This window comes from Plecotus auritus, assembly GCF_963455305.1.
Source record: "Plecotus auritus genome assembly, chromosome: 9".
In the NCBI taxonomy this organism is placed as follows: domain Eukaryota; kingdom Metazoa; phylum Chordata; class Mammalia; order Chiroptera; family Vespertilionidae; genus Plecotus; species Plecotus auritus.
Genome location: NC_137783.1, coordinates 3,411,975 through 3,439,843, shown reverse-complemented (window position 1 = coordinate 3,439,843; position 27,869 = coordinate 3,411,975). Strand labels below are relative to the sequence as shown.

The following is a 27,869-nucleotide window of genomic DNA, read 5'->3' as shown; positions in this document are numbered from 1 at the left end:
CTTCCTGGCGGGATCTCATAGAAATGTCTAACCACCATGCTGTGCACCTGGGACTAATATAACGGTATATGTCAGCTGTAATTGAAAAAAAAATTGATACGGGAAGAGAAAAACTCATCAAAGACAAGCAGTTAAGTGAATCAAAGTTTGCAAGGAAAGAAATAAATGATGCAGGGAAAAGAGAGAGAAAACAAGATAACATAATATATGCCCATTCAGGATCCTGCTTTCCAATTTCCCGCAATCTGCAGCGCTCTGAACCTACCGACATTGGGTGTAATTACTTCTGTCTGAACTTGGCAGCGTCGTAACTCAGGATCACAAACGAGAATCAACTCCGTGGCGCTCACCACACGGCAGTCACGATGCTCCTGAGTGGGTACAGCTCGGTGCAAAGGAATCACGGTGTATTTTTGGTGCAAAGCATATTGACCTGTGGAAATGACCACCCCCGGAGTGGGAGGGAAGCCTGTGCTTCTGATGGGGAAACACCAAGGTTGGCCTGTGAGGAATTCCAACCCGAGTGAGGCAGCGGGACCGGGGGGCGTCCCCGAAGGAAGAAACCACGGGCCAGCTCACCAGCTTCCACGTGGACGGAGACCAGCATTCGTGCGCCCGTCGACATAGGGACGGGCCTCTGGTTGTGCAGTGAGCACCGGCGTGCTGGCTGCCTGTCCGTTCATCGGGCAGAGCACCGGCGCGCTGGCTGCCTGTCCGTCCATCGGGCAGAGCACCGGCGTGCTGGCTGCCTGTCCGTCCATCGGGCAGAGCACCGGCGTGCTGGCTGCCTGTCCGTCCATCGGGCAGAGCACCGGCGTGCTGGCTGCCTGTCCGTCCATCGGGCAGGGCTGTGGCTTTAGGCATGTGTTTGCACGGCTGGAGGATCTGCTCTATGGCGGCCCCACAATTTGTTTATGAAGCAGCGGTTACCTCCGGGGCGTGATGGGGTGGGGGTGCGGCTGAGTGAAGTGTGATCGAAGGGGTGTACCCAGTGGGTTTCCGCTACATTTTACTAATTAAAAAAAATTTTAAACTATGTTTTTATTGATTTTTGGATAGAGACATAGAAACATCGATGAGGGAAGACCATCATTCATTGATCGGCTGCCTCCTGTGTGCACCCCGACTGGGGATTGAGCCCCACACCAGGGGATGGAGCCTCGCAACCAGGGCATGTGCCCTGACCTGGAATCGAACCGGCAACCTCTTGGTTCCTGGTCGACGCTCAACCTCTGAGCCACACCGGCTGGGCTATTTTTTATTTATATTTTTAGAGAGAAACATCCGTCAGTTGCCTCCCATATGCTCCCCGGCTGGGGATGAACCCACAACCCAGGTAGGCGTCCTGACCGGGGAATTGAACCCGCAGCCTTTTGGTGTACGGGATGACGCTCCAATCAACTGGGCCACCCGGCCGGGGCAGTGACTTCATCTGTCCTCCCTTCGTCTGATGGCCGTCCTCTGTCTCCTCGCCTGTGGGTTCCAGGTCATCTCTCTCCAGTTTGCCTCCAGAGCCAGTTCCTGTGGCTCCTCCCAAGTTCACGCTCAGCCTTCTGTCATCACGGGGCCGTGTGTCTGCCTCATCTTCTAGAAGCTTCCAGTTCCCGCTGGAATCCCCCTCCCCGAGGACACCCGTTTGGGGCAGCGAGCATCTGTGGGGTCTATCCTGCATCCTATATAATAAAAGCCCAACAACCCAACGGTGGAACGACCAGAACGACCAGTCGACCAGTCGCTATGATGCGCCCTGACCACCAGGGGGCAGACGCTCAATGCAGGAGCTGCCCTCTGGTGGTCCGTGCACTCCCCCGGTGGCAGCGCCCCTCTGCTGACCAGGATGAGCGGCGCTTCCACAGCAGGCCGATCCCCGCAGGCCACGCCCCCACCAGTGCATGAATCCTGTGCACCGGGCCTCTAGTATGTAATACTAGTTTCTCCTCAATCTTTTAAACTCCACTCCTTTCTGTTTTGTTTCCTTGAGTTTGTCCTTCGAATCCCCCTGACGACAGTTTCAGCGGATCCGGCATCGATTCCCGCGATTACTTGCTTTTCCTCTTCCCCTTCCTCCCTCAGCCCCTTCAGGTGACTCTCCTGTCACCTTCTCGTCGGCTTTGAGTTGCAGGAGCTCCTGTGTGGTGCCGTTTCCGAGTCACCGTGTTGTCTTTTGTTTGTTTGTTTGTTTGTTTGTGTCACAGAGAAGTGCTTGTCCACACACACCCGCTGTCTCCTGGCCTCACTCTTCATCGTGTGCTGGAGCCACCCCGGGATCCGTGTCTCCTCTGTGGCGTGTTGTTGTACACCCGACCGCTGAGGCTCACGGGGGTGTGGTTTGATGGCTTCGAGGCCAGCCCTTTGCTCAGCGCAGCCCGAGGGCGGCTTCTCCAGGGGCGGGGACTTGTTTACCCAACAGCAAGGCCAACGCGGGGGCACGTGAGAGTGACGCCCAGAGCAGAGAGGATTTGGCAAGAAATCAAATAAACGGGGGCCACGGGAGGACGCGGCTGTCTTCCCTCTAAAACGGGCTTGGGCTTCTTCGTAAAAGGGAACCACTGCGATTTGGGGATGTGACTGAGGTCGCCTGGATTCCTGCCCCCGCTCCCCGCCCGATTCTACTCCTCGGGTTTCCATGTCTGTCTCCTAACTGTGAGCTCCTGGGCAGGCCTCGTCCCCTCATCTCCAGAGGACTCAGGTAACGGTCACTGTCACAGCTGCATCCCTGTCCCCCTCACCCCAGTCCACCAGCATCTGCACCCCCTCACGGTGTCCTCGCTGGCCCCCCAGGACCCACCCACGTGCAGGCACGGCTGCCCCACGGGGCTCCACGGCCGGGTCAGGAGAGGAGGCTGCTGCGTGGCCCTCGGCTTAGCCACAGCTGATGGTGCCCTCCCCCGAAGGCTCTGCCACGTGCCAGGTCCTGGGCTCGGTGTGCGGGGTGACCCGTCCAGGCCGGCCCAAGGTGCGGCCATTCTGTGAGACTGAGGCCCCCGCCGTCGGTCCAGGGAAGCCAGGCCTTGCTCCTGGCCCCACGCATCCCGGACTTGGTCAGTCAGACAAAGTTAACTCTCAATTGGCAAGGCCACCAGAGGAAAGAAGGCCGTGTGCCCGCCACTGGGGGTCTCAGAGGGGCTGGTCAGTTACAAGGCACAGACCTCGGAGGAGCCGGGCCCCGTTCTGGGCCTCAGACCCAGGCCCTGCAGAGGGGACCTACCTCCTCCAACTGGGGATCGTGGACTAAGAGGGGACGCGCATGCAGGCCTGGCCCAGGGGGCGCTCTGAGGATAAACCCAGGCCCCGCACCCTAAAAAAGCAATTGAACGCCCTCTGCTGACAGGCAGGGGCCGCGCCTGTCCTTCCTCCGCCCAGAAGGGCCAGGTCACTGGGGCGCTGGCTCGTGTCCTTGAGCCTCTGAAGTGGGAGAGTCAGCCCTGCTGACCCCGGGGCACAGACAGGCTCTGCGTGCACGTGAGCCAGGGACCTGACCTGGACAGGAGTGGGAGTCCAGAAAGCACAGGTGCATCGCGTAAAGCAGATGGGACGCCCACGAGGAGCCCACGTAAGTCCTGCTGTGACGCTGATGGAGGACGCGGAATCCAGCCACAGCCACAGGTGCCGGACGCGCCGTCCAGAGCACGCGGCCCAGACACGGCGGGAGACAGATGCTGTCACGGTGGGTACAGAACATGCATGATCACATACTAACGCAGCAGCACTGCATCCCACCCCAGCGCAGGCGTCATACCAGGGGCTCCGGCAGGAGGTGGGTGGGGGTCCATGGGGCTCTCTGTACTCGCTGCTCAATTCATCTGTAAACTTAAACTGTGAGTTAAAAAAATTAGCCCAGCCGGCGTGGCTCAGTGCTTGAGCATCCACCTGTGAACCAGGAGGTCATGGTTTGATTCCTGGTCGGGGCACATGCCCAGGTTGTAGGCTGGATCCCTAGTGTGGGGCGAGCAGGAGGCAGCCGATCCATGGTTTTCTCTCATCATGGATGTTTCTGTATCTCTCCCTTCCTCTCTGAGATCAATAAAAAAACATTTTGTTTTAAATTAAAAAGCAGCCGAAAGGACGGAAGAAGGTCCACTGACCTCCTCATTTGCAGGTTGAACTTGACCAGGTCATGGGCATAGAGAAGTGGCCTCCTCGGCTGGTGACCCCGTTGTCTTGCTGTTCCAGGATACACCTATGTCCCCCATCCTGTTAGGAAACCTGCCCCATATTTGAAGACATGCACTTAATTTACAGTAAGAGCGGGAGGTACACGGTGGGAAGGGGGTACACGGGGCGGGGGAGGGGGTGAGGGGGGGAGGAGGAGATGGGAGCTCCAGCACGCCCTGAGTCAGCTGAGAGAACCTGACCTTGACCTTGAACAGACGTGATAATTCGCACCACTGGCTCCCGCAGACCTGGACTGTGGTGTGCGGGTGCCAGCTCACAGATGCAGAGGCGTTTGCACCCCACGGGGCTCACCCCCCATGGAGAGAAAAGTGACACTGTCTGCAAACAGAGGCGGGACGTTGGGGACCCCGCCTCTGGAATTTCTCATCCGAGGAGAGGAAGTGGGGAGACCATATGGTCAGCCACAGGGCTGCCCAAAAGGCATTTGTACAACGGCCCATCTGCTTCGGATGAAAGTCCTAAGTAACGGGGAGAAGAAGTAAGTTTTCTAACGTGAAGGGTGGTTATTAGAAACACCCAGCAACTCCTGGCTGGTGTGGCTCAGTGGATAGAGCACTGGCCTGCGGTCTGAAGGGTCCCGGGTTTGATTCCAGTCAAGGGCACAGGCCCGGATGGCGGGCTCCATTCCCACTAGGGGGCGTGCAGGAGGCAGCCCATCAATGATTCTCTCTCTTTGCTGTTTCCATCTCTCTCCCTCACCTTCCTCTCTGAAATCAGTAAAAATATAGATTTAAAAAGAAAAGAAAAGAAAGAAACACCCAGCAAGCATCATGCTAATAAATCGTTAGGCACCTCCGGTAGAAGCCGGACCGGACGGCGAAGTGCCAAAAATGGCCACACGTTCCCCCTCCCGGCACGCACGATCCCTCTGAGAGCTGTTTGGCCGCTGGCCCCAGACGTGGAGGGGACCGGGCTGGCCCCGTGACGCGCTGGCCCCGGACGCTTTGCCCTGCGATGTGGTGGGGGTGACAGTGTGTGTGAGTCCGAGCCGAGGTGTCCACCGCCAGCCACATGGGCAGAGCGGGGAACAGCCCGTCCTGCAAGGTAGCTGGTGCTCGGTGACCTGGCTCCGGCGCAGGTGGCGTCCCCATCCCTGCTCCTCGGTGGGAAGTGGGGGCCGGCGAGGACAGTGGAGGATGCAGGGAGCTCCCTCCCGTGGGCTCCCGAAGCTCTTGGCGCTGTCGATGGGGTGGTATCCGTGCGCACGCACCACATCAGAAATCAACGGGGCTCTTTCCACGCGGTACGGGTGCATTTGAAAACAATCACAGCAGAGCCACCATGCGCGACCCTAAGCACGTTACTTTATAAAAAGTAGCTCCATTTTTCAAAACAAACGGGAGAGACGAGAAGAGGGGCAGGTGCGCCTCTGTCTGTAACGTCTGCTCCGCGGGAGACGGCTGCGCGCACCTGTTTCTGCGCGGCCGCGTGGCTTTGGTCGAAGGAAGCAAAGAGAAGCCGCTCAGAGACCTGGTTGGAACAGGCGGCCACGCTGTCACAGTCTTGCCAGGAAATCGTGGATTCTTCTCCCACTGACACCAACTCAACAGGATACAGGAGCTTAACGTTTACTCGCCTGTGGGAACAGGAACCCCTCCCCCCATGGACTTTCCCAACTTCCCTCCGTCAAACGCCAGTGTCCCTCCGATGCCGTGAGTGAGGTTTTCCGCACGCAGTTTTGTGCCATCACGAACTGGTCCTTTGGAAAGATGCTGGCTCGCCGACCCTCCGGATGCTGACACATTCCCTACGGTCACATCTGTGCAGGGGTCCTCAAACTTTTTAAACAGGGGGCCAGTTCCCTGTCCCTCAGACCATTGGAGGGCCGGACTATAGTTTAAAAAAAACAACTATGAACAAATTCCTATGCGCACTGCGGGCCCGGGACGAGTCAGCTGCTAAGCAGGACAGGCAGCGGCACCCGGCGGGCCGGATCAATGTCCTCGGCGGGCCGCATGTGGCCCGAGGGCCGTAGTTTGAGGACGCCTGTGTCACGCCCGTCTCGTCGGTGACGTCTTCAGGTCCGGGAGCTGCAGGCTCGCGGTGGCGGCTGCAGAGCCCCGAGTTCCAATTTTCACTGGAAAGCTCACGTTATCGCTGACAGAAAGCACGGCCCTCGCTGTCCTTGAAGCGACAGCTCCCTTCGCTGGTTTTTGAGGAGCTGTCTAGCCCCATGGTCGGCAAACGGCGGCTCGCGAGCCACGTGCGGCTCTTGGGCCCCTTGAGTGTGGCTCTTCCACAAAATACCACGGCCTGGGCGAGTCTATTTTGAAGAAGTGGCGTTAGAAGAAGTTTAAAAAATGTGGATCTCAAAAGAAATTTCCATCGTTGTCCTGTTGATATTTGGCTCTGTTGGCTAATGAGTTTGCCGACCACTGGGCTAGCAGATAGGGTGTCTGGGGGGCCACCGTGTGTGGGTCACACTCTGAAGTCTCGCGGAGCTCCTAGGGAGCGGGACTGGGGGGAGGGGCAGAAATGCTGTGGGCTCCTCTCCCGGGAGGCGGAGCGACAGGGACGAGGCTGAGCTGTGATAACATTAGTGGCGCTGCCTGGTCAGGCGCTGTTAGGCGAGCCTGGCTGGCCTTGACCTGTGACCCTCCCTGCAGGTTTCAGCCCCTGCTCGGTACCAGCTCAGGTATCAGTCACTCGCCCCACCCCCAGTGCAGTGACCAGGGAGAGGGGGACACCTGAGGATGATTCTGAAGAGCCCTGGACCTCACAGACCCCCTGAGAGAGTCTGGGGGACCTTCAGGGTCGCCTCGGGGCGCCGTGCCGCGCTGGCCCCACAGAACGATCTCACGTTGGTTCAGAGATGCCTGCCCAGGGGCGTCCATCCCAACATTGTTTGAAACAATGAAACACTGAAAACGATCCACATGTTTGTAGGCCGACACAACTGTTTATGTTTAGCTAAAGGTCGGGTGGTCCATATCCCAAGAAACCAGAAACACCAATCAGAAAGGATATATGCACCCCTATGTTCATAGCAGCACAATTTGCAATAGCTAAGATTTGGAAACAGCCTAGGTGCCCGTCAGCAGATGACTGGATCAGAAAACTATGGTACAGCTACACAATGGAATACTATGCTGCCATAAAAAAGAAGGAATTCTTACCATTTGTAGCAACCTGGATGGAATTGGAGAACATTATGCTAAGTGAAATAAGCCAGTCAATGAAAGAAAAATACCACATGATCTCACTCATTTGTGGATAATGAAAAACATTATAAACTGATGAACAAAAAGATAGATACAGAGGCAGTAAAGCACCAAACAGACGGTCAAATTACAGCGGGAAGGTTAGGGATTGGTGGGGGAAATAAGAGATCAACTGAAGGACTTGCCTCAGGGACCTTTCGCGGGAGGGACAGCAGTGGGCAGGGCCGGGGGCCTCAGGGACCTGCTGCGGGAGGGACAGCAGTGGGCAGGGCCGGGGGCTGCCGGAAGCGTCTGTGCCAGCGAGCCCGTCATTCTGGGATGGAAACCACACTTGCCCAGGACCCCTCTGATGCCCAGGACCCGTCCCCTGGGCTGGCCAGGCGGCGGGACTGAGAACCGTGCCCACTCCGACAGAAGCCAGCCCACGTGTGTGAGGGCCGGGAGCCGGGGCTGGGGCGGCGGGAAGGGCTCACTGAGGCCCGTGAGAGGAGCCATGGGAGGCGGGGGGGGGGGGGTGGTGGGAGGGCGGGGAGAATGGGAGGGTGTGTCTCCCCGAAGCCCCATTGACCATTGCTCCTGCGGGCTCAGGCCCAGATAAAGCGCTGGGATCTTAAACACAGGCCGGCTGAGCATCTCATCTGTCTAGTCCTTTCTTCATGCCAAAGGGGACGGGGTACAAACAGCACCTTCCTGGGCCGCATAGGGGGTGGGGTGGGGTGGGGTGGGGTTGGAGGGCAGCCTTGCCGGGAACAGCACGCTGACCATGTCCACACGCCTGCGGCCTGTTGAAAGCCAGGGTGCTATTAGCCACTGAGAGTGCCATGACCTTGAGGCCATTCCTGGGCCCACCCTGACTTCATCCACTCACTGGAGGTCAGGATACCCCTCCCGAGGGTGATGGTGCCAGTTAAACAGGACGATGATGGCCAGAGGCCGAGGGCCTGGCACACGCAGGCGCCCAGCACGCTCGTGGCTTCTCTCTCCACTCCGGTGCGTTACCGGAAATGCTCACCTGCCGCCCCATCACGAAGGAGGCTGGAAGCCTGGAAACTCCGAGGCCGTCCCGAGCTCCGCACAGAACCGAGGAGAAAGCAGCTCGCCCCCGAGAGAAGGGCGCGGCCACGTGGCTCTCTGGGGAGACGCTGCCGCCTCCTCTGCTGAGGGAGATCTTTGCGACAGAGCAACCAAGACAAACCTTCCTCGGGGAGCACCCCTGACTTCGGGGGGGGGGGGGGGGGAGAATGAACCGTTTCGTCCTGTGATTCAATCCCGAGGGCAGGCTGGGGGAGGAGGCGAGGTATTTTCGGCAGAAGGGACCGGTGATATATATTTTAAGTTTTGTTGATATTTTATATATTTATATGTATACACACGTATCTACATCTAAATCTACAGGTAAACATATAAACACACACAACTTTATACTCTCTAGGTAACAGGCATGATTTCAAAATACCCTTGGGCCAAGTATAAAAATTAAAAAAAATATTCTAAAAGGGAAGAGTGTTGAGGTCACCTTCTCCGACCACAACGTTGCGAAATTACAAACGTGATGATTAAAACATCCGCCGCCCGGAAGTCGAACACGTCGGTCCTCTAGCCAACAGCTGAGCCACGGGAACGAGGACCGTGACGACCGAGTGTCTGTAAAAGGCAGCGGCATCGCTGGAGGTGAAAGCCTTCGTCACACGCTCATGTGCTTCTGATTAAGCCAAGAAGATGCAATGCTTAGCATTCAATTAAAGAAGTGAAAGAGCCAGAAACCCGAGAACCCGATAAAGGAACTTAATCAAGATAAATAAGAAAATAATGAAGCTGGGATATATAAGAAAGCTCAAAACACGGACAGGTCCAAACAATGTTTCTATAAAAAAACCATAAACCAGACAAGCCTCCGGAAAATCTAATCAGGCAGAATGACAAAGCGGCATCGTTACGCGGGAGCGAAGGACGGCGGCGCAGGCATAATCTTCTCTGAAGGTATCGCACAGTTTCAGTGGAGTGGGTGATTTTTTCCCATGTTTGTAAGGAAACCAACATCACTTTTTTAAGGAAGAAGTAAGCAAACCTAATTTTTAACTCTCTCCAGGAGCGATCACGAAGTCAACAATCCAAATAAGCCAAAGAGAAAATGGAAAATCTATCGAGAATCTGCCCTGGCCAGTTTGGCTCCGTGGATAGAGCACCGGCCTGCGGACTGAAGGCCCAGGGGTTTGATTCGGTCTCTCTCACATTGATGTTTCTCTCCCTCCCTTCCACTCTCACTGAAAATCAATGGAAAAATATCCGTGGGTGAGGATCAACAACAACAACAAACTTCTATCAAAATCTACTTCCAAAACTCAACAAAGGAACAAAAGCTGTTGTTCTAAATGAATTTGTAAGTGAATTCAATCACATAGATTTCCATGTGCTTTTAAACACCCCAGAGCAGGGGTCCTCAAACCTTTTAAACAGGGGGCCAGTTCACTGTCCCTCAGACTGTGGGAAGGCCGGACTATAGTTTAAAAAAAACAACAACTATGAACAAATTCCTATGCGCACTGCGGGCCCAGGACGCGTCGGCTGCTAAGCAGGACAGGCAGCGGCACCCGGTGGGCTGGATAAATGTCCTTGGCGGGCCGCATGTGGCCCGCAGGCCGTAGTTTGAGGACCCCTGCCCCAGAGCATAGGAAACTAGAAAAAGCCTCCCAATTTATTGCTCCAAGGAACAGCTATATGAGTTAGCCATCGCTGCAGATATAGTGCCCCCAAGACTGAGTGGCTGTCAACAGCATTTCTTATCACGGCTTCTGTGAGTCAGGAATACAAAAGCCACTGACTTGGGTTCTGCCTCACCATCTCTCGTGTGGGTCATAGAGGTGTCGGCGGGGGCTGTAGTCATCTGAAGACTCGACCGGGGCTGGAGGACCTATTTCCAAGATGGTTCACTCTCACGGCTGTTGGCAGACACCGCGATTCTTTGGCTCTTGGCTGGTGACCTCACCTCCTCACTGTAAGGCCCCCCACAGGGCAGCTTGGGTGTCCTCAGGACATGGCTGGTGACCTCTTATGGAATGAGTGAGCTGAGGGAGAGAACAGGGGAACGTGGCAGTGACTTTATGACATAGGCTGGGAATTCACCATTCTGCTTTGTCCTACTCATTAAGGGGGAGCCCCCAAGTCCAGCCCACATTAAGGGGAGGGGGATTAAGTGCCACACCTTGGAGGAAGGCGTATCAAAGAATCTGTGGGCACGATTTAAATCCAACACAGTCTGCCTTCCGGCCACAAAATCTTTCCATTTCTCCCACGTGCAAAATACACCGATCCCTTCTCAGGGCTGCTTCCCGAAGTCCACTGTCTTAGAGCATTCGCTCTAAATCCCGGACCTCACATCGAAACCAGGTCCAGGCCTGAGTGCCCTCCGCTGGCTCCTTAGGAACCAAGCCCACTTCCTCTTGCTGAGGACCTGGGAACCCTACGGAGGGAGCAGTTACCTGCCCCTCACACACCCAACAGCGATGGGTGGACACGGGTCACGGGTACCGACATTCCTGTTCAAAGGGGAGAATGAAAGCAGAGAGATGTCACCATCCCCATTCTGAAGCCCAGCCAGGAAGATGCTGGGAGTTTTTCTTATTGCTCCTCCTGTGTGAGCTCTTGGCTCTGTCCTCTTGGTCTGCTGAGTCACCCCTTCTTTTTCTGTAAAAGATAAGCATGTTTCACGGCAAAGCCCTCCACTTGCTTCCCGCTAGCTGGACTCTGGGGGCCCATGGTCTCTCCATGGTGTCCTTTTGGCCTTTCAGTCCAAGCGGGTCTCCTCACGTCGACACACTTCTTTTAAGTGTGTGTGTGTGTGTGTGTGTGTGTGTGAATGTGTGTGTGTGAATGTGTGTACGTGTGTGTATATGTGAATCTATGTGCACGTGTGTGTTAGTGCATGTGCGTGTGTGTAAATGTGTATGAGTGTGTGTGTGAGTGTATGTGTGTATGTGTATGCGCGTGAGTCTATTGTATATGTGAGTGTATGTGTATGTGTGTGTGTATATGTGTGTGAGTCTATGTGTGTGTTAGTGCGTGTGTAAATGTGTATGAGTGTATGTGTGTGGGTACGTGAGTGTATGTGAGTGTATGCATGTGAGTCTATGTGTATGTGTGTGTGTGTTAGTGCGTGTGCGTGTGTAAATATGTATGTGTGTGTATGTGTATGTGTGAGTCTAGTGTACGTGTGTGTTAGTGCATGTGTATGTGTAAATGTGTATGAGTGTGAGTGTGTGTGTGTATGAGTGTGTATGCATGTGAGTCTATGTGTATGTGTGAGTGTATGTGTATGTTTGTGTGTGTATGTGTATGTGTGAGTTTGTGTGTGAGCTCCTTGTTTGATACCAAGTGCCTTCCCCCCAACACAAGTGTTGAGAATGTAAATGACCTGTTAACAAGTATTTAAAATAGCACAGTTTATGCTAATTCAGGGTGATCATGGCTCCCAGACGCCTATTTTTACATTTGAAGCCGCTGCTCTCTGCATCGTGGCCGTGGCATCAGGGCCTGTGATCGAGCATCCGAGTGGCATCTGTGCTGCCGGTCGTGGCCACAGGGTTCCCACAGACACGTGTGCCCAGCCTGCGCACTGTGTGCCCTGGATCCGATCTGCAGGTGGAGCGAATTTTAGGAGCCCGACAGACACCTCCCCTTTCCCTCCAGTCCTTGGCGGGAGAGCCGTCCACCTGCCCTCATCCATGGGAGACTGTTCCTCTCCTATTGCATTTGGCTCTGACACCCACGGCACCCTCCCCCCTCCCACGACGTGGATGCTTACCTCGCTCTGTCTCCGATAATGACCTTGGGGCTGAGTTGCTCAGGAGGGAGGGCAAGGAAGAGAGAGGAGCTGGGCTTTACTTTTTGGACCAGGACATCCACGGAAGGTCCTCAGAAGAAATCAAACTCCCCCAAATGGCCCACGATGAGGAGTGAGTCTCCTTGGAGACATGGGGCCCTCGGTCGGGAAGGGGTCCTCCTGCAGGGCTGCGACTGCACGCGAAGGCTCATCGCGCACAGTGTGGCCTCTGCACAGGCTTTCCCGTAGGTGCAGCCGAGGGTCATCGGGAATCCACGGGCGAGGGTTCTGGCCGGTGGTGCCTCACAGGCAGGTCCCCCAGGGGCCCAGGACCCATGACCTGCCCTCTACCAGCTAGGACATGCTCTGGAGGGCTGGCGAGTCTACCAGGACACCGGCAGCTGGCCTGTCTCCATCCACATTGACCTTCATTCCCGCTGCCCCACCACGTTCCCCCGCTCCCCATCACACTCCTTTACTCCCCACCAGGTTCCATTTTCTCCTCCATTCTTCGTTCTCCCTCATGCTCTAGCATGCTCCACATCGTCATCCTCTCTCACGCTCCGGCATCCTCCATCACACTCCAATATGCTCCTTCCTGCTCTGCCATGGCCCCTGGGGCTCCATTCCCAGGAGTACATGCCCCGGGGCTGTGTGGTCCTCCTGGGCGCACAGGGTCCAGAGCCCGGGGGTTCACATGGCCTGGAAGAAGCATGTGCGGCCATCTGGGTGCCGCTCAGCCCCCGGCCCCCTCCTCCACACTGGACCCTCCTGCTGGTCTTCCGAAAGTTCCTTCTAGGCACGGGGCTCCCTCCTGCAGTTTCTCCCACTGGAACAGCCTGCCCCGCCCTGCCCCGCCCCGCCCCGTCTGCCCAGGTCTCCACCTTCCCCGGGCGTCTGTGTTCAAGGCCTCTCCGTGCTCCCGCGTGGCTGTGGACACCCTCCACACTCCCACGCACGACCCACCCAGGTACGAGGAACGATGAGGAACAGAGGACACGCAGCCCTTCCCAGGACTGAAACAAACCCGAAGTGGTAGGGACAGCCGGGCAGGGGCACCAGGCGGCCCGCCTGAAGGAGACCGAGGTGCGGAAGGTAGGTGAGCGGGCGGCCCCGGGGTGGGAGGGCCAGGTGTCGCAGGCCTGGGACTGAGCCGGCCGAGGGGCACACGTGCACGGGGCCCTGCGTGCCCGTTCTGCCCAGCCCAGCATCGGGGTCGTCACGGGACCCGAGGCAGCCCCTGCTGCTCTGTGCTGGTGACAGACACACACGGGGTGCACGGGGTTCAGCTCATTTGGGAGCAAAGACTTCCTGGCCCAGCAGGTTCCTGTTAAGGTTGGCTAAGCCGTCACCGGCTAAACGGATGTGTAAATAACCCAGAAAGGGCAGATCGGGGAAATAAGGAAGGTGAAAGTCCCCGGACAGACTTTAAAAAGCAAGTCAATTACTGAGACGTAATTGGAGATCAAAGGAGAAAGCAGAGGCTGAGATCCATCACACACCGAAGGCTGCCGGGGAGATGAAAGCAAGGCCCGAACCCGCAACAGACCCCAGAGCCGGAGATAACGGAGGATCAACGCTCCACGTAAAAGCACGGTCCCCCACGCTGATTAAAACCATTTCCTTACACGCCAGGAAGCCATTTCCAAGCTCCAAGGGTGGTTTTAAGGAAGGAAAAAGACGGTTCTACGTGTAAAATCTAGCTTCCAAACACTATCTCCTTTTAATAAAGATCTGAGGCGAGCACCTGTGAAGCGGCCTGGTGAAAATAAAGATGAATTTGTAATGGGTCATCAAGGCGTTTTGGAAGGCAGCAAAACAAACCCCACATCTGACTGTGTGGGGAGCTACGTTGGACTTGGAGCTTCCTGGCATCCAAAGCCAAAACGCAAAGAAGCCCCTCCCGGTGAGCGACACCGAGGAAGGGGTGCAGCCCCCCCCGCCCCCCGAGTGGGGGTCACACCGCTCTCAGAGAAAGTAAGAAGCAGAGAGCAGCACTTGGGTTTTACGTCAGGGATAGAAACCCAATCCGAGGACACCGTGAGTCTTTCAAAATAACGTTTATTTTCCGTCGTCAGTGATTAGCTTTGGAGCCTACCAGAAGGGTATCATGATGACAGGGCATAAAAAAATATAGACGACAGAATAAAAATATTAGGTTACACAAAGTTAGTTGTTTTTTCTTTTTTTCCCCCCAAAATCATCATTCATCGACATTTTCAGGACATGGGAGCTTTGAAAAAAACACGCAGAACTTCACTTGGACTTTTTATTTACTTTTTTTTTACATTTCCAGCAACTGACAAGGAAGAGCCCACGTGGAGGGCGCCTGCGGACACCCGTGACAATCCGAGGCCCACAGAGACGAAGACGAGCGCCGCGAGCCATCGGATACCCACACTCCGCACAGAGGACGGGCGTTCGCCCCGTAAGCCACCTCCCGGCTCACCCGTTCTTCATTGAAAAAGGGGAAGAAAACGGATCTTCCTATACTCGGAGCTCATTTTCCACTTGATCCAGGATTTGTAAGGGTGTTTCCACTCCATAAATTAGTAGCTGTTCAGTAGCTGAGAAATAGCCTATTTTAAATGACCCCCAAGGAGACCAGGAACTCCCGGGAAGGGTTGATGTTACGATGACGAGGGTGGAAGAAGATGCGTCCAACCAGCAGAAGTCCCCACGGGCGCAGGGAGGAGGGAGGAAGGCTGGACGCACATCCTGCAGGGAAGCTGGGGTCTGGCCGAGGAGACGGCGCGGCGCCAGACGCCCAGCGCTATCGGTTCCCAGGCCGATGGGCGAACCTCGGCCGCGCTCAGGCCAGCTCCACCCTGCTCCTTGCTCCGGTGTCATTTGGCACCAAAGGGAAGGGCTCTGAGGCAAGACTTAGGCTCTTAAGGAGGCCCACTGGCAGCCCCCGATGCGGACACACGCCCGGGACGCCCCAGGCCGGCGTCCACCTTGCTCCCCACTCCTAAGGGCTGCGCATTCCACGGCTGAGAACAAACGCCTTTTAAGGAGGAGCAACTGCCCTAAATGGCAGACATCACGGGTCCGATGAGGTAAACGCCGGGCACAGAGGGGACAGGGAGGGGGGGCGGCTCGCTCACTGCACGATCCCGGAGTCCACGGACGTCTGCTTGCGCGTGGTCTTCGGGGGGGGCGGGGGCGGGGTCTTGCTGGGCAGCGGGGGCGGCAGGTGCTGGAAGACAGAAGGCGAGGGGGGTGCCCGTTACTGACGCGGATGGGAGAGCGAGGCCCGCAGCGGGTCCTGGCCTGGCGCAGGGCAGGGAGGGAGAGGACCCGCGCCCCTGGTGGGGCTGCCTTCTCCGCGTGGCGTGGGGCGGGCAGGGCGGCTGCGCTCAGGCCTGGTCTCCTGGCGTCTCTGATGAACCGCTCTGCACAAGCCCGCCGGCGTCTGTACAACCCGGCTCCCTGCATGGCGGCTTTACGTCGGGGTGCCCTGATCTAGGGCCCCGGAATGAACCGACGGCAGGCCGGGCCGTTTCCTGGTTAAGAGCAAGTCAATAGGAGCAAAGCAGGACCCAGGGCCACCCAGGCCACTAGGGTGTCACGGCTGAGCCCGTCTGATGAGGACCCACAGGTCCCTCCTTCCTGCTCGATTTCAGGTTCAGAATGTTCATTCCAGGGGTGCAGGGAGGCCTGCTTTCTGGTCAAATAAAGGCATGGACATAAAGATCTGATTGGTGGACTAAGCTGCTAGATAAACAAGAGCCCGACCCATCAGCGTGCTCTCTGCACGCCGTGTCCCTTTGTTTGAACTTACCGTGGGCCGGCTACTCTCGTGTCCACAGTTGCAACAAACAATCCCGGCCTCTGATGAGCCCTCGCTGGGTAACCGTCCCACCTCCAGGCCAGCCCCCCCTGCCCCCCCCCAGCACCTCTTGGGACGGGGCGGGTCTGAAAGCACTGCAGCCGCAGGACAATCGTCCCTCCAGCATCAAAGACGAAGCGCCGCCAATAAGATGCACAGCCTGGCCCTAACCGGTTTGGCTCAGTGGACAGAGCGTCAGCCTGCGGACTGAAAGGTCCCAGGTTCGATTCCGGTCAAGGGCATGTACCTTGGTTGCAGGCACATCCCCAGTAGGGGGTGTTCAGGAGGCAGCTGATGGATGTTTCTCTCTCATCGATGTTTCTAGCTCTCTATCCCTCTCCCTTCCTCTTTGTAAAAAATCAATAAAATATATTTAAAAAAAAAAAAGATGCACAGCCTGTTAGTCAGCCCCTCCCGGGAAGAGCATCTCACACAGCTCAGAGCCCCGGGTGAGAAAGGGTCCGCAGAGGAAGGAAACACATGTGGAATTCACAGGGGAACGCACACCTTCTGTTACGAAAAACCCGCAGCCACGTGACCCACAGGGTCCTGTCGTCATGTGGGCGCTGTGGGGGCTGAGCAGACACAGGGGTGAATGTGGGACTTCCCTCCACACTGGGCTCATCTGAGTGTATCGGGAGGAACCCGGACAGGGATGTCCCAGCCGCAGGCCATTCCTGGGTGCGCCCTGCACACCGCCCTCCACACGTGGCCCGGCCACGGAGCCGCGGAGAGCCCCGCGTGAGCGCGCCTGGAGAGCCAGGAGGGAAGTGGTGGATCTCACGAGACGGTGCCTGGGGCAGCCGAGGGGTGAGAGCACGGGTTCAAAGGGCTGGGAAGACTGAGACGTAATATTCACACGAGCGGGCAGGCTGCGGGGCCACTGTGCAGGGAGCCCTCAGAGGAGATTACGGACTGAAGTGGTTTCAGGAGGTGCCGGCCTCGGGGAGCCAGTGCTGATAAGGGCTCCAGCTTGTGGCAGCCAGCACCCCACATCTAGGTGGGGAGGGGGTCTGGGAGGCACGGCCGGGGGTGGGTGTCCTCGGGGATCTGGGCTTTGCCCAAATTGGAGCCAAATCCTGCAGGTTCTCCGAGTGGCAAGGGCCCATCCCACCGGCAGCGGCCAGAAACGGGGGAGGCTCCTGGAGGAAGTGCGGGGATGCGGGGTCCCAGGGGCCGGGTGGTGAACGGGAGCCCGTCCCCACAGGTCAGACCAGCTCTCCCTAGAAAAGCCACTTTCCAACATCAAACCTGCACAAGAACCCACATCAGTGGAATGGCTTCCGTGGTCACGGGGTCAGCCCTCCTGTCCCTTCCCTGTTCCAGGGCCACATCTGGACGTGTGTCCCCACGACAGGCCCACAGATGGCCCAGGCCCCGGTCATGATCGCCGCGGCCTTTTCCCCAAATCAAACCCAGGCCAGGCCCCAAGGCAGCACGCGGACATCGGGAAGGGGGCATCGATGCCGTGGAGCAAAGGCGCTGACAACGCCGTGCCGGGCTCCGACTTACCCTGTGGTGAGGAGGGGGCGGCGGGGGCGGGGGCGAGCCCATCAAGTCCTGGCTGTCCATCAGGTTCCCATAATCCGCCACGCTGCCCTTCAGGGGCAGAGGGGGCGGGACCTCGGCCACGTCCACCCCGGTCATGCCGTTCAGCTCCAAACCTGGAGAACGGGGCGGATTTAGAATCAAACCCACGTGCCACCGGTGGGCACGCCCACGCGCTGCTCCCATCGCTCTGGAGCTGCGGGAGGCAGACCGCTTTATCCCGAGAAATGCCTGCCCGCGAGCAGGGAGGAGCGCGGGAGGGGGGGACCGGGCAGAGGGCGGGGCCCCTCCTAGGGCATGTCCCAGGAAGAGAACACACGGAGCCACGAGGCCCCTCACCCAGGGCTGGAATCCACTGTAAAAACAGCCACGTCACCCGGGACCCTTCAGCCCCTCCCTGGGTCCCTTCGCCTCCCGGGCATTTAAACAGCTGGGGGTCAGGAGACCGGTCTCCGCCTGCCCTTTGCCAAGCCCAGGGGGACTGGGCACCAGCCCTCCGCAGCCGCTGACTCGGGAGCGTCGCCAAGCGAGGTCTAATGTGCGCCCAGCCGCCCGCCGCTCAGCTCTCTCACCGGGGCGGCCGGGGCTGCGTGAAATGAAGTTATTAGCATGAGCGGCCCGGGCTGCTGCCTCCGGTAAGCCGAGGGAAGTGCAATTGGTTTTCAAAGTAAATGGGAAAGTGGCGGTTTGCAAATGGAGAAGCAATCATTAGGGCGTCACCCCCTCAGCCCTTGCGGAGACGCTCAGACCACGTTCGTCTTCCTTCGTGTTAAAGAGGAACACCGACCCCGTTTCCCCGACGACGCCTCCGATGGGAGGGTCCCCGCTGGGAAGCTCTTCCGGGGAAGGGCCGCGTGGATGGATCGGACGCCTGGCCCGTGGGTGGAAGGAGCGAGAAGGCCTCGGCACGCGTGCTGCCCGATGGGTTGGGTGGCGGGCTCCTTGCGGCAGATCGTGCAGAACGTGACCCTGGCCATTTTAGCCACTCGGAGCGTACACGGCGCTGGCCTTTCTCACATTTGTAATGTGCAGCCATCGTCACTATCTACTTCCAACACTTTCTCATCCCCGGAACGCAGAGTCTCCATGCAGAGGCCCCGGCCCGCCCTCGCCCAGCGCCAGGAGGTCCCGAGAGCCCGGGGCCGCGCCTTGCCCCGAGGTGCCCACGTCCCCGGGACACTGCCAGGGAGCCGGGTGCTCCTGGAGGAGGCGGGTCTGACTTTAGGGACTTGGACCAAGGGGGAGGCACAGGGTGCCGAGGTCAGAGGCGGACAGCGCCCACTCACTGGACTGCAGGCTGAAGCTGAGCTTGGTCCGGGGCATGACCGGCGGGGGCGTCTGCTGGGAGGTGGGTGACGACGGGGACACAGAGAAGCGTCTTTCGCTCCCGATGGCGTTGATCACCTGGCTCTTTGGCCTCTGGGGCCGCAGGGGGCTTATCTAGAGGGAGGGGCAGAGAGGAAGAGGGAGTTAGGGTCTGTCTTGGGCGGGTGCCACCTCAAAATTCGGCGGAGCGAGTGGGATTCCCTGGGATCTGTTATTCACGCCAACGCACCAGCACGTGTCATGTTAAGTGTCTGACAACCCTCCCGAGAGATGGGAGTGAGGAGCAGAGGGGGCGGCTGGATAGTGGGGGGCCACAGGCAGCCGCGCGCCGAGGGGAGGGCTCGGGGACTCGCTGAGCAGAGCGGGCCACCCGCAGTCACCCAGGCTGCGTGGTTTCTGGCCGGGAAGGGGCCGGGGACAGACACACGGAGTGCTGTTTTCTGACAACACAGCATTCCTGTTCGTCTTGGGAGACACCAGGACACCCGAGAACATGGGGACCTGCTCGGACCCTCGGAATGGAGGGCAGTGTGAGTGGGACCAGGGGAAGCTCCCCCTGACCCGTGCACGCCCCGCAGCATCGGCTAGGCGAGGGGAAGGAAGAGGGAGACTGGCATTTTGACGGGACACTTTTACAGCCAACTCACACCCCTCAGGGGACAGCCCTGCGGGTAAGTGTGAAGGGGGGACCCCGGCGGCCCAGAGGCGGGAGGGTCCCCGGGAATTACCGTCTCGGACAGGATCACGGCCTCGGACCCCTGCGGGGCCGGGTCCACGGGCCTCAGCTCCTTATCGAATGCCTCCTGGTGCTTGCTGTTCCGCTTCTCCTTCTTCTTGTCCTTCTTCTCCTTGTCGGGGTCGTCCTTGTCCAGCTTGTCCTGCGACCGGGAGTGCATCTTCTTCGGCAGCAGGGGCTCCAGGGCGAACCTGGAGGAGAGGGCGCTGAGGTCCCGGCCTCTCCACAGGCCGGCAGTGGCTTTCCGCCCGCAGATGTGCGGTGCGCCGTCCCTCCCGGGAAAGCCCAGTGCGGCCTGGGAACGCCGACTTTTCCGGGAGGAGGGGCTGCAAAGGGAGGCGCAGGGCGGCGAGACGTGTTAACCGACCGCAGCCGATGGACTGCGTTTGCACCTCAGCAACAACAAACCGGAGGAGACCCGCAGCCGCAGGGTGATGGAGGGATGCAGCCTGACGCTACGCGGGATTTGTGGTGATCTGCGAGGGGAGGGGCACTCGAGTCTATTCCAAAGCCTAGCCCTCACCTTTTATTTGTTTTTTTTATATATCATCTATACACTGAGTGGCCACATTATTATGATCTCTGAACACATAATAATCTGGCCACTCAGTGTATATCCTAAATAATAAAAGGCTAATATGCAAATTGTCCCCTTGACCAGGAGTTCAACCAGCAGGCCGGCCAACCGCCCATGTCCACTCCCCCTGGCCAGGCTGGCTGGACCCCACCCATGCACAAATTCATGCACTGGGCCTCTAATATATATATATATATATATGTATATACACACACACACACACACACTGAGTGGCCAGATTATTATGTCATTATGCGTTCAGAGTTGATCATAATCTGGCCACTCAGTGTATATTTCAGAGAGGAAGGGAGAGAGAGAGAAACATCAATGATGAGAATCATTGGTTGGCTGCACCCTACAAGCCCCACGCTGGGGATTGAGCTCACAACCCGAGTATGTGCCCTGACCGACCAGGACCTCCTGGCTCGTAGGTCGATGCTCAACCACCGAGCCATGCCAGGCGGGCGAGCCCTCGGCTTTTAGCGATTTGGACGGGACCATCCACGCGCAATGGGAGGGAGCAGGCGGATGCAAAGGCGTTTCTGGTGTCCTGCTGCCGACCCGGTTTCGAGCTTAAGATTGCCGAGAGGAAGGTCGCTTCCATCTGGAAGCCTTTGTGAGGGCCCCGCTGGCAGGTTCCAGGGTGCGCTCAGGGGCTCAGCCCGGAGAGCTGCCGACAGAGGACCCGGGTCCCAGCTCGGCCGCTGCGGCTGGACGTCCTCCGTCACAGGGGACCTTTCTGCTCAGTGTCACTGCCAGGCGGTGGGGAAACGTGGCCGTGACGCCCTGTCAAGTACACGGGTCTTGGGTGGTTTCTAAGGCACGTGGCCACACCGAGCACGCACACTCGCCTGCACACAACCGCCACCTGCTATTTTAATGTCAGACTCGGGGCGGGGAGGCGCATCCCGGCCCCGTCCCACTCCGTCACATCACAGAGGGAAGGAACGAGTCCCGTGAGACGGGAACCTCCTTCCCTGCGGCAGGAAGGCGGAAGGAGCCCGGCCAAGGTGTGCACAGGGACGAACGCGGCCCCACGGCCTGTCAGCGCTCCTGGCCACTCCCACGCACGGGGCTCTTGTTATGAGGGCCTCCCGTGTCTGAAAACACGGCGCATGGAAACGGCGTTTCCCAAGAGATGTGGTCTCTTACTCGGAGTCGCCGTCCTGCAGTCACAGAGGAGAAACGGCCTGCACTGTGGTTTCTGAGAAATGTCACCTGTGGGCGACGCATCATTGCCACACGATTGAAAGGAACCAACTCCGAAGCCAGCAGCGTGCACAGAGCTCCCTGACCAGTGCTTAGCGGGCTCCGAGCCAGGGGGTCTCACCGTAACATTCTGCCCACGTGGTGGGTGACTGGACCTTCTCCATAATAAAAATGTAAGGAGGACTGCTGAAACACACCGGGGTGGATTTCCACCATCGAGGCATTGTGGGACACCCGGACTTTCCCGCTGGATACACATTAACCAATAAACCCACGTTTATTACATTAGATAGTGTGTCTATTATATTACCAGCAATATCAACATATTCATCATGTCCTTCTAGGTTTTGCAGAACTTGAGACGACTAATGTAGGAAGGTAGGTTTAGTGGATGCTGTCTGCTTAGAGCAGTGGTCGGCAAACTCGTTAGTCGACAGACCCAAATATCAACAGTACAACGATTGAAATTACTTTGGAGAGCTGAATTTTTTTAAAATTAAATTTCTTCTAACGCCACTTCTTCAAAATAGACTCACCCAGGCTGTGATATTTTGTGGAAGAGCCACACTCAAGGGGCCAAAGAGCTGCCTGTGGCTCACGAGCTGCAGTTTGCCGACCACGGGCTTAGAGGAAGCCATGTGCTGGGAAGGACAGGTATATATACAAGAGCTAAGAGAGAGGCAGGCTGAGGCTTAAATTTTTCACCTGGGAGAAGCAGCTGCCGACAGGGTGCGCTGTATTCTGCAGGTAGCCTGTGCCATTTGAGACCAGTCCCATTGCCTCCCCATCAGTCACCTCGCCAAGGGAGGAAACTCTGAGAATGAACAAAAACCTGGACTCTATCCAAGAGGCCTCAAGTTCAAGGTCAAACCCCGGCTCCCCAGGGAGAAGGCCAGGACTGCCCGCGCCCGTGTATTCCCACGTGCAGCACACCACACTTCCGATCCAAACCTGCAGAGCCGTTGCACCCGCACCCCCACGCTCCTGGAAACAGGAAACCTTTCCATGACCAGCCCGGGGTTTTCTGGGGGAGCAGCCGGATTAGATTTCTCTAGCAATCTTGTCGTCAGGGACCACAAGCACGCATGATTTAAATACCTCCACACTGAGACTTTCCACACGGACTTGGCCTTATAAATAGCAGACACTGATAAAAATTGCTGTTAAGGAAAAAAAAAAGTGGGTATAGTTTTTAGTTCCCCATCGGGCACACCAGTCACTGGCAAGAAAGGGCACTCGGAGGTGAGTGTCCCCAGGGCGCTCGGGAGCTCCCTGTCTGCGTGTTGCCGGGGCCGGAGGCTGCGGGCTGGCAGGGTGATGGAGTGGCTACCACACGGGGTCGGATAAGCACACAGCTGTGCAAACTCCACAATAAAACCTCGGGAAGCTCTTCTCGGATATTTACATTGCAACATTGTTTCTTTTTGTATAATAACAAATGTTACATGTTTGCTACTCAAAAGCACTAAAAGCATCAACATGCGAGAGCAAGAGCGAGAGCGAGGGCGGGGGTGGGGGGGCTTGGTAAGGGCTCAGTTGTTCACTAGCCTATTAGGTCCTTGTTCGCTTCCTGGCGGCTCTGTGCCCTGGAGCTCAAGAGCAAACCTGGTTCCCTGAGAGGTCTCGCAGGTGAGGTGGTTCTCAAGGAAGCCTGACCGACAGGTGTGACACTGGAGGTGCGCAGAGGTGGGGTGGGGGGTCCACGCATACCTGGCGAGGGGCGCACCATGGTTTCTCCTGGACGTGCTGAGCAGGACAGAACGCCCATGGGAGGTAACATTGGACGGAAACCTTTATACCCAGCGTGGTACCCGAAGGGGGGACTTCGCTCTCAAAAACTCACAAGACCCTGAAAGTCTTCCTGGGCACTCGGTTCGTAACGTCATAAAGGGTCTCAGTTTCAAAGACAGTTTTGATTTTTAAAATATCCTCAGTTGTGATCAAACCAACCCAGGGCCCTGGGGGCCCCTCCGGGCCCCTCCCACTCTCTCCCCGCTGCTGAGCGCCACTCACCCATCCGAGCCCGGCCTGGAGGGGGTGCTGTCCGATGACAGGGAGGAGACGGAGGCCACCGACAGGGGCCGGGACGAGGAGGGCATGGTGAAGGACCGCACCATGGACCGCGGACGGCTGCCTCGCCGGTCATCCAGGCTGGAGGGCTGCAGGGGAGAGAGAGGGAGCCACAGAGAGAGAGGCTCGTTGGATGTTCGTACTGATAGACTTCCGGTCTGGCGGGGCCAGAGTCTTGGGCCACGTTGTCTCAACAGCCTGGAGTCTAGACCGAAATTGTCAACGCTTTTATGTACAGGACACGTTCCCACTTGGAGTCAAAGATGAAAATGATGATGATTTGGTTTTAGAAAATTTGAAATGCAGATTTTTTTTTTTTTTTAAGCCAAGACCACAATCCATCAGCCTCTTCCAAAGTCATAGCAGGAAGTACTGACCAGAAAGCCTGATTGAGAGCAACAGCTGGAACGAGATGAAGAATCTGGAAGACCTTTAGATGAACTGGGTACAACTCTGCATGCTGACAAACCGTGCCCATCAAGGACATGTGACCACTGCACTCCTGTTGACGAGACCCGATGCCCCTGCTCTTCATTATGGGGGGGGGGGGGGCGGGGGGGTTCCTCCCCGGCAGTGCCAGGCACGGTGGGTTCGGGGAAGCCTCGGCTGGGCCTGCCGCCCCTCCTCCCCAGGGGTGGACTGGGGATGCATTTCATCGGGATGGAGTTTTCCATCCTCTCTTGGGTATGTTTTTGTATACTACCAAAAAGTGTGTCCCTGAAATACACCAGGTGCCAACCTCTAATTAGTAGAAAACGCCCGTGCCTGCACCCGAGCCAGCTGTTGGCACATCTGGGACCACAGCTGCTGCCGAAGCTCCTTCCTTTGCCCGAGGACGTGGAAGCCCCACGCCTGTAGGGCACGGCCTCTGTGTGGCTTCAGCCGCCACCCTCGCCCCAAGCCGACCTGCCATGGATGACAGCTTTCCAATCACCACCTTCACATCTGAACAGTGGGCCCGTCTCTTAAATGTGTTTTGCACAAGAGTTACAATTTGACTGGCACGCCGTCTCTTTCATAAGAACAGGAACAAAACTGCAGGACAGTTTAGAGCAGGAGGTGGTGTGCCTTTTCCGTAAAGTGCCAGACAGCCCGGCCAGTGGCTCAGTGGTTGAGGGTCAACCCAGGAACCAGGAGGTCACGATTTGATTCCTGGTCAGGGCACAGGCCTGGGTTTCGGGCTTGATCCCCAGTAGGGGGCGTGCAGGAGGCAGCCGATGGATGTTTATCTCTCATCATTGACGTTTCTCTCTCTCTCTCCCGCTCCTTTCCTCTCTCTGAAAACAATAAGAACATATTTAAAACACGGAAAGGGCCGGATCATTGGTACTTTAGGCTCACAGGCCACAGAGGCTCTGCACCTCTGCCCGGCTGGCTCTGCTGCTGTGGCATGAGAACAGCCACACACCACAGAGAAAGAGTGGCCGTGACGGCTCGCCAGTAATACTTTATTTACAAAGGCAGGTGGCGGCCTCAGTCTGCCAACCACTGGTTCGGAGTGATATGCGGCTGGCAGCGGGCGGCAGGGGGTCTGCCCAGGCTGGGGCTTAGCACCAATCATGGGCAGTGCCACCAGCTGGTCTCGATGAGAACACGGAAGAGGCAATAGGTGCAGCGCTTCCAGGCGGTGAACATGCTCCTCCGACGGAGCCTGCAGTGTCCTCTCCCGGCCTCTGCAACGACCCCGGCCGGCCTGCGAGGGTCCTGCCGGCTGGAGCCCGTCGTGTGTCCCTAGAAACTGAGCATCGGGACCTGACTTCTCCATCGGAAGCAGCGGTCTCCGCAGCCCTGACGGGCGGGCCTCCGGGGTCAGGACACGTGAGTGGGCGCTGTCTGTCCCACAGCAGGGCTGGCCGGGCCATCGGAACCAGGCTGGCCGGGCTGTTGGAACCAGGCTGGTGCTGGGAGTTAGAACCCAGCTGGCTGGGCCGTCGGAAACAGGCTGGCTGGACCATCGGAACCAGGCTGGCCGGGCCATCGGAACCAGGCTGGCCGGGCCGTTAGAACCAAGCTGGCTGGGCCATTAGAACCAAGGTGGCCGGGCCATCGGAACCAGGCTGGTCGGGCCGTTAGAAGCAAGGTGGCCGGGCCGTTAGAACCAAGCTGGCTGGGCCGTCGGAACCAGGCTGGCCGGGCCGTTAGAACCAAGGTGGCCGGGCCATCGGAACCAGGCTGGCCGGGCCGTTAGAAGCAAGGTGGCCGGGCCGTCGGAACCAGGCTGGTGCTGGGAGTTAGGGTTCTGGCTCCCGGAAGCTGTGACTTCGCATAAAACATGGACTCCCGCTGCGCTCGCTCCCTCCCGAGCACACAGGGAGCCATCGTCCGGCCGAGGAGGCCGTGCGGACGGAGGGGGAAGCCCGCGGGGCTGGCAGCTGCCCTGTCCTCGCTGTGTTGTCTCCGTGGCTTGAGCACCAACTCCCCTGGGCTCTCAGCAGGCGCGCCCCCCTGATGGCATCACACTGAGGCGGCACCGCCAGGCTGAGCTGCCCTCCTCCCCCCGCCAAGCCCCGGGGTGCTCCCTGCAGCGTGAGCACAGAGAGCAGCGTGTCACGGGGTGAGGCGCAGGCAGGCTCACGAGCTTTCCGATCGGTGCCTTTCCACACACCGCACACATGCCACGGTGGGTGGGAATCCACAGGGGCGACATGCCCACCCCTAGGAGGGGGCGTGGGGGGGTCTGGGGTGGGGGAGGGAGCGGTGGGCCGTGTGCCCCCCTCTCCTCTGGACCACCTCCAGGGCCCTGCTTGGCCCCCAGCAATGACCATCCTCCCACAGGGGAGTCCCCGCGGACCATCTCAGACCTCGCTAACCGTCACACCTCCCTCAGGGACGGGGACCTTGGGCTGGGCCCGGGCTCCCCCCTGACCTGGAACACTGTGAGCCGGCGCCCTGCGTGACATGTGACTAATCCCGTGTGTGTTGTGTGAGTTCCCTGTCGTTCCACCCCACGAAGGGGAGTTGGGGATGCAGCCAATTCACGGACGGCACCCCCGCCATTTCCCGTGGCTGAAAGGAGGCGCTGGTTTTGCTGGCCGATGAGCGACAAAGGGGACCACGTCCCTGACACCCTTACTCAGCTGCATGAGCCTGCCACGTGGGACACCGTGCCCCCCGTCCCCCCCCTCGAGGGGCCCACTCACCATGGCCCGGACGCCGTACTGCTTCTCCACCTTCTCCCGCAGCTGCCGGAAGCAGGCCTCCATCCGCTCGTGGAAGGGCCGCAGGGCCTCGGTGATTTTCTCCCCGTGAATCCGGATCCCTTCGGCCAGGAATGGGATCTGGAAGACAAAGGGGGCGACCCTCCTCATTGCCGGGCCGCGCCTGGTCCGGGAGAGGCGGGCACGCAGGGCGGGGTGGCACTGCCACGGGGACTCTGCTGTGGCGCCCACGCAGGACGGGCTGACTATGGGTTGTAAATCGGACGCGTCGGGGCGGGGCTCAGCGCCGAGGGCCCCTGGAGGACTCCCTTCCCTGACTCGCCGTCCCGTCCACCTGAATGCCCGCCCGGCTTGGCACTAGCCTTGGTGAAGAGCTGCACTGTGAGTCTGTTTACATGCAACCTGATCTGTTAGCCACGGGCCATGTCACAGAGCAAAGGTCTTTCTCAGCGAAGAATATTCTAGGCAAGGAGAGACCTGCTCCGAAATGCAGACATTTAAGTCAATGGGATCCATCTAAGTCTACGGGATCCATCTAAGTCTATGGGATCCATCTAAGTCTGTGGGATCCATCTAAGTCTGTGGGATCCATCTAAGACTGTGGGACCCATCTAAGTCTGTGGGACCCATCTAAGTCTGTGGGACCCATCTAAGTCTATGGGACCCATCTCAGTCTATGGGACCCATCTAAGTCTATGGGATCCATCTAAGACTGTGGGATCCATCTAAGTCTATGGGATCCATCTAAGACTGTGGGATCCATCTAAGTCTACGGGATCCATCTAAGTCTATGGGATCCATCTAAGTCTGTGGGATCCATCTAAGTCTGTGGGATCCATCTAAGATTATGGGATCCACCTAAGACTATGGGGTCCATCTAAGTCTATGGGGTCCATCTAAGTCTATGGGGTCCATCTAAGTCTATGGGACCCATCTAAGTCTATGGGACCCATCTAAATCTATGGGGTCCACCTAAGTCTATGGGACCCATCTAAGTCTATGGGACCCATCTAAGTCTATGGGACCCATCTAAGTCTATGGGACCCATCTAAGACTGTGGGATCCATCTAAGTCTATGGGATCCATCTAAGACTGTGGGGTCCATCTAAGACTGTGGGATCCATCTAAGACTGTGGGGTCCATCTAAGACTATGGGATCCATCTAAGTCTATGGGACCCATCTAAGCCTATGGGGTCCATCTAAGTCTATGGGATCCATCTAAGACTGTGGGGTCCATCTAAGTCTATGGGATCCAT

General features: G+C 57.8%; 1 protein-coding gene across 5 annotated transcripts in view; it reads right to left on the bottom strand.

Annotated features, from left to right (window-relative positions):
* Window positions 1–14,411: 14,411 nt before the first annotated feature.
* The window catches only part of DOCK1 (dedicator of cytokinesis 1), a 331,039-nt gene continuing 317,581 nt past the window's right edge, over window positions 14,412–27,869 (bottom strand). For all 5 annotated transcript variants that reach the window (XM_080641474.1, XM_080641473.1, XM_080641477.1 and 2 more), the window contains 6 exons: window positions 26,595–26,732; window positions 23,398–23,543; window positions 19,591–19,789; window positions 18,823–18,976; window positions 17,501–17,652; window positions 14,412–15,355 (listed from right to left, as the gene is read on the bottom strand). In XM_080641474.1, the coding sequence (XP_080497600.1) occupies window positions 15,260–15,355; window positions 17,501–17,652; window positions 18,823–18,976; window positions 19,591–19,789; window positions 23,398–23,543; window positions 26,595–26,732 (885 nt within the window). In that variant the 3' untranslated portion in view covers window positions 14,412–15,259. The remainder of the gene's footprint in view (window positions 15,356–17,500; window positions 17,653–18,822; window positions 18,977–19,590; window positions 19,790–23,397; window positions 23,544–26,594; window positions 26,733–27,869) is intronic.